Source organism: Aplysia californica, unplaced genomic scaffold (assembly GCF_000002075.1).
Source record: "Aplysia californica isolate F4 #8 unplaced genomic scaffold, AplCal3.0 scaffold00592, whole genome shotgun sequence".
NCBI classification, from domain to species: domain Eukaryota; kingdom Metazoa; phylum Mollusca; class Gastropoda; order Aplysiida; family Aplysiidae; genus Aplysia; species Aplysia californica.
This window is the reverse complement of record NW_004797862.1, coordinates 365752-372220: the sequence shown is the minus strand read 5'-3', so window position 1 is coordinate 372220 and position 6469 is coordinate 365752. Positions and strand designations below refer to the sequence as shown.

At 35.8% G+C, this 6469-nt stretch overlaps 1 protein-coding gene across 1 annotated transcript in view; it reads right to left on the bottom strand.

The window, feature by feature from the left end:
- Positions 1–3808: 3808 nt before the first annotated feature.
- LOC106012980 (sphingomyelin phosphodiesterase) overlaps positions 3809–6469 on the bottom strand; it is a gene marked incomplete at its 3' end in the record, with an annotated part of 7366 nt that continues 4705 nt past the window's right edge. The window contains 1 exon segment of the mRNA XM_035972152.1: positions 3809–3933. Within this exon segment, the coding sequence (XP_035828045.1) occupies positions 3809–3933 (125 nt within the window).

Below are 6469 nucleotides of genomic sequence, written 5' to 3'. Positions count from 1 at the left end.
TGGTATTGTAATTTTTTGTTGTTTTTAAATCATCATATATATATTCACAGTCGAAATTGTCTAAGACGGCCATCCATTGTCGAAGAGATGCAATTCTTACACAGTGCCATTATAGTATTTTTTAACGCAAGAGGGAATGGGGAGTGGTCGTTTGTACAAGTGACTGTCTTAGAAAGGTGGCTGTTAGAATAATAATAATAATAACTGCATTTATATAGCGACTGTCCCTGCTCAAGAGCATGCTCTATGTGCTTTACAACCATTATTACCCCAGCAGACCCTCTGAGAACACTCAGAAACATTCTCAGCTCCCGCAGAAGCATACAGTGCAAGGTGCAGAATTAGAACAGGTTAGGCTGTTTATACAATTAAAAATATACATATATAATATTATTTTCAGAGCTTCGGGAGGTTGGCGGGTGCTGTGGTGCGATTTGCTCCTTCTTTCCTATAAAAAAATAATCTATCGTCTCTATCTCCCCTCCTTCTTTTTTGTGTTTGTTACTCTCTTGCAACACCTCTAATCTTCGGCACTTATACGACCTTACTGTGTTGCAAGTGCCGTAAAGCTCTTACTAAAACTAAAACAAAAAGGAGCTTATCTGACTCCAGAAGTTCTTTTTCCATGAACATTTCTACATCATGAGGACTTATCGCTACACAAGAATGATAAAGTTTAATCCTTTCAGTTCCTAGTTTTGAGAAATTTGACGTAAACATTTTGAGTTTCACGATATGTTAGTGTTAGGCATCGTGGTGGAATCAGGCTCTCGTCAATTTTTGTGCATGTAGAGTTATTGGAATCATCTTATAGCTTCTTCACTTGTCTTTATTTAGATAAAAAAATATCCATTTATCTTGGATACAAGTAGAGATATTTGCGAATGAAGGAGGTGGGGTTACCTGTTTTCAGAGGAAAAAATAGTGAGAAAATGTCCACCAAAGATTAGTTTTTTTCTTAGCTTAAGAGTCGGTGGTAACAGAAAATTTACATTTTTTTGTGCGTTTAATCAACATCTTTCAGAAAAATCAACACAGAAATAAGTTTTTTAATGAGTATGAAAGGTGTTGAGCCAAAAAACAAAAATTTGATAAAAATTCACAAACATGTGGAAAAATGCAAGTTTCTTCACTTTGATAATCTTGACAAGAGCCTGATTCCACCACGCTGCCTCACATATTATGTCAAGCCTTTTCGAATGAAATTCTTTGAATATCTTGATAACGACTCCGAATAAACTTGTACTTTTGATAGAAGAGATAGGACATGATTTGGTTTCTGACCTCATTGTAGTAACTCAAAACGGCCAAAAACGATTTTGATACGGCAGGTAGAGAACATACATGTACGTACAATTTGGTTTCTGACCTCATGGTCCCAGTAACTCAAAACGGCCAAAATAAATTAATGATTTTGATACAAGAGATAGAACCTACAATTTGGTTTCTGACCTCATGGTCCCAGTAACTCAAAACGGCCAAAATAAATTAATGATTTTGATACAAGAGATAGAACCTACAATTTGGTTTCTGACCTCGTGGTCCCAGTAACTCAAAACGGCCAAAATAAATTAATGATTTTGATACAAGAGATAGAACCTACAATTTGGTTTCTGACCTCATGGTCCCAGTAACTCAAAACGGCCACAATAAATTAATGATTTTGATACAAGAGATAGAACCTACAATTTGGTTTCTGACCTCATGGTCCCAGTAACTCAAAACGGCCTCAACAACAAAAACAAAAACATGACTTTGATAGAGCAGATAAAACATTTGATACGTGACCTCATGGTCTTCCTTATTCAAAACGGTCACAGACACACACACACACAATGATTTTGATAGAGCAGATGTTGTTTTCAAATCCCTTTAGCTGCGAGCATTTCGCTCTTGGCAGCGTAATGCCTCCCTCAAGTAAGCACATGTCCTTGTCATCTGGCCAGCGCCAGAAAATCTGTAGGTGTGTGTAGAAGCCTGCGTCGAGATAGAGCATATAAGACATTTTGATACCTGACCTCATGGTCCCAGTAACTCAAAACGGCCAAAATAAATGATTTTGATACAATAGATAGAACATACAATTTGGTTTCTGACCTCATGTTCTTAGTAACTCCAAACCGTCAAAAATGTAAGATAGAACTTTTTAGTTCTAAGGTAGATAGATAGATAGATGGATGGATGGATGGATGGATGAATGGATGGATGGATGGATGGATAGATGGATGGATTGATGGATGGGTAGATGGGCAGCGAGAGAGAGCCAGCCTTGTAGAGTAAGTCCTAGTATATGTCGGTGATCTGGAGAAACCGCAGGGTGGGGGACTTGGGCTGGGGATAGATGGATAGATGAATGGACGGATGGATGGATGGATGGATGGATGGATGGATGGATGGATGGATGGATGGATGGATGGATAGATGAATGGATAGATGGATAGATGAATGGATGGATGGACATATGGATGGATAGATGGATGGATGGATGGATAGATGGATGGATGGATGGATAGATGGATGGATGGATGGATAGATGGATGGATGGATGGATAGATGGATGGATGGATGGATGGAAGGATGGATAGATGAATGGATGGTTGGATAGATGAATGGATAGATGGATAGATGAGTGGATAGATGAATGGATGGATGGATAGATGAATGGATAGGTGGATAGGTGAATGGATGGATGGATAGATGGATGGATGGATGGATGGAAGGATGGATAGATGATGGATGGATGGATAGATGGATGGATGGATGGAAGGATGGATGTAATCTTTCTTGCTTGGACGTCAGCGAAGATCTATTATCGTTACTAGGCGATATTATGTGACATTCGTCGAGATTCCTGGGTCCGACAGTTTGACAGGTGTAATCGGATGATTCGTGTATTAGATTAGATTAATTTATCCTCTACTGCTCTTAACACAGATCTGACAAAAAAAATGACAGTGATAAGCTGATTTTTTTAAAAAGTCGGCATGACATATGGAAATCATATTTTTAAAAATAAATTTATTATCGTGACGGACATTCATCATTGTGGAACAAAATGTCAACAAAATTTACGGGAAAAAAAATAACAAGTATGTTGTAGAGCTTGATGTATGTGTCGTTGGGAGCTTCTTTGGTGTGGTCTGCTCCTTCTTTCCTATCAAACATACTATTATTCCGTCCCTTTTTGTGTTTGTTACTCTCTTGTAACACCTCTTATCTTCGGTATCAAAATTTATATGGCCTAATTGTGTTGTAAGTGCTGTAAAACACTTAAAAATAATGTGACGATGAGCATCGATAGTCTTTGTCTCATTCCTCTTCTTAGTAGTAATGGATTTAGATGAACTTAACATTTTGTACCAAGATACCGTCTTGAGAGAAATAAAACAGATTTATACTTTCCCTGAAAAATCTCCTATTTTGACTTACGACTATAATAAAGTCAGGACCATGGAGAGAGGTGCGTCATATGGTTGGTCAGAGACAGTGCTGAGATGCTTAAACATGGTCATGACCAGGGAGAGAGGGGGGACTACCGTACCTGGTCAGAGACAGTGCTGAGATGCTTAAACATGGTCAGGACAAAGAGGAGGGACTACCGTACCTGGTCAGAGACAGTGTTGAGATGCTTAAACATGGTCAGGACCAGGGAGAGAGGGGGGACTACCGTACCTGGTCGGAGACAGTGCTGAGATGCTTAAACATGGTCAGGACCATAGAGAGAGGGGGGACTACCGTACCTGGTCAGAGACAGTGCTGAGATGCTTAAACATGGTCAGGACCAGGGAGAGAGGGGGGACTACCGTACCTGGTCAGAGACAGTGCTGAGATGCTTAAACATGGTCAGGACCATAGAGAGAGGTGCGTCACATGACTGGTAGTCCCCGAACCTGCCTGCCCCCTGGCCGTACACTTTGCCAGATCTAAGCGATGCTGTGGAGGTCGTAATACATTATTATTGTTATTGTTATTGGTATTGTAATTTTTTTTTTTAAATCATCATCGTCAATAATAATAATAATAATAATAATAATAATAATAATAATAATAATAATAATAATAATAATAATAATAATAACAATAATAATAATAATAATAATAATAATAATAATAATAATAATAATAATAATAATAATAGTAATAATAATATCATCATCATCATCATCATCATCATCATCATCATCATCATCATCGTAATAATAATAATAATAACAATAATAGTAATAATAATAATAACAATAATAATAATAATAAAAATAATAATAATAATAATAACAATATAGATAGATAGATAGATAGATAGATAGATAGATAGATAGATAGATAGATAGTATCATCATATATCATCGTCATCATCATCACATCATCATATATATATATAATAATAATAATAATAATGATAATAATAATAATAATGGTAATAATAATAATAATAATAATAGTAATAATAGTAATAATAATAATAATAATAATAATAATAATAATAATAATAATAATAATAATAATAATAATAATAATAATAATAATAATAATAATAATAATAATAACAATATCATCATCATCTTTTCGCCGGAATTTTACAAAATCGGTTACCAGGACCTGGCTGAATTTCTCCTATTTCTTTTCAATTCAGTTTTCTTCACAGGCAACTATCCAGAGGAGTGGACCAAGTCTATGATATTTAGTTTGCACAAAAAAGAAAAAGTAAATGATGTAAATATCTATTGGGGCATTAGTTTACTAAATGTTCTTGGTAAATTATTCTCATTCATATTGAATAGGAGACTGCAACAATGGTGTGATGAAGGTAACCTCATCCCTGAATCTCAGGCTGGTTTTAGACGAAATTACTCTACAATAGATCATATATTTTCACTCCAATCTTTAGCCCAAAAATATATCTCCAAGTCTGGCGGAAGGTTCTATATATGTTTGTCGACATTTTTAAAGCATTTGACTGGGTTGACAGAGAAGTCTTGGCTGTTCTAGACCAATGTATACCATTTTGAAAAATATGTATCAAAGTGTTCTTTCATGTGTTAAAGTCTGTTCAGATGAACGAGGATCCATGAAATCTTATGTTACTGAATACTTCCAATGTACATCCGGTGTCAAACAAATTATTTTCTTTGTTTATGTCTCAATTTGAAAAACACCTTTCAGATTCAAATACCCATGACTATACAGGTATTGCCCAATGATAATGATGGTATTTCATGTTTAATGTACGATGATGACCTAAGTCTTTTTGACGACAATGTCAGAGGTTTACAAAAGAAAATCAATGTGTTAGATAATTTCTGCCAGATGTGGGTTTTATAAGTGAAAACAGAGAAAAGTAAGATTGTTGTTTTTAGAAATGGAGGCTATCTCAAAAGATCTGAGAGATGGTATTGGGAGGATAAGATCTTAGAGACGGTAACCTATTATAGTTACTTGGGCATTTCATTTTCATCGCGTCTATGCTGGAGACGAACGCTGGAAGATCGAGCTTGTAAAGCTCAACGGATTGTTTCTCGAACAAGAAGGCTTTTCGGTTCTTACCAAGAATTAAATTTCGAAACCGCAAAAAACATTATTGATATAAAGATTAAACCAATGCTGCTTTATGGCTCTGAAATTTGGAGTACCAAAAATTGGGACGCGGTTGATAATGTTCAGGTGAAGTTCTGGAAAGCCTAAATTTTGGGTCTTGGCAAAACTACACCCAAATGTTTAGTTCTAAAAGAAGTGTGAAGAACCAACTTATGTTCTGATTATATGCATTGTGACATTAAATTCTGGTGCAGACTTTAATACTTAGAAAATGACAGATATCCAAAGAAATGTTACATGCAATTATATCGTTCCTGTGAACTGGGCAGAGTCAAATGGGCTACAGAAGTTAAAAACCTATTATTTTCCTTGGGTTTTGGATATACCTGGTTTTCTCAAAGTGTTGGGAGTGCTAGACTATTTCTAAGTGAAGTAAAAAGTAGACGTGTTGATCATTCTGTGCAGAACAAAGAGGAAGAGGTCTGTCGCAAGTATAATGTTTTCTCTTTTACAATTCCGTTTCAAGAAACAGCTGAATATATCACTAACCTCCCACGGTATTGGAACAGAAGATTCATAGCTTGGTTAAAAACCCATAGCCTTCCATTAAATAACAATCTGTATCGGTGGAAATTAACTAATTTGCCCTTATGTGAGAGGTGTAACTCTCATGAAATTGAAGATGAATTTCACTTTATTTTCTTTTATTCACTCTTTGTCCATCAAAGGAAATTGTTAATCCCTCCCAGCCTGATTCGGCCCTGTGACAGAAATATGCAATGTTTGACTCATGATAAGAAATATGTACGTATTCATTATGGAAGCTGGAAACGTTATTTATAAGAATGAGTGTTTTGTGTGATGTGATGTGGGCCAATGGCCTCAAACACTGAATAAACTTACTTACTTACTATCCTCATTAACAACAACACAC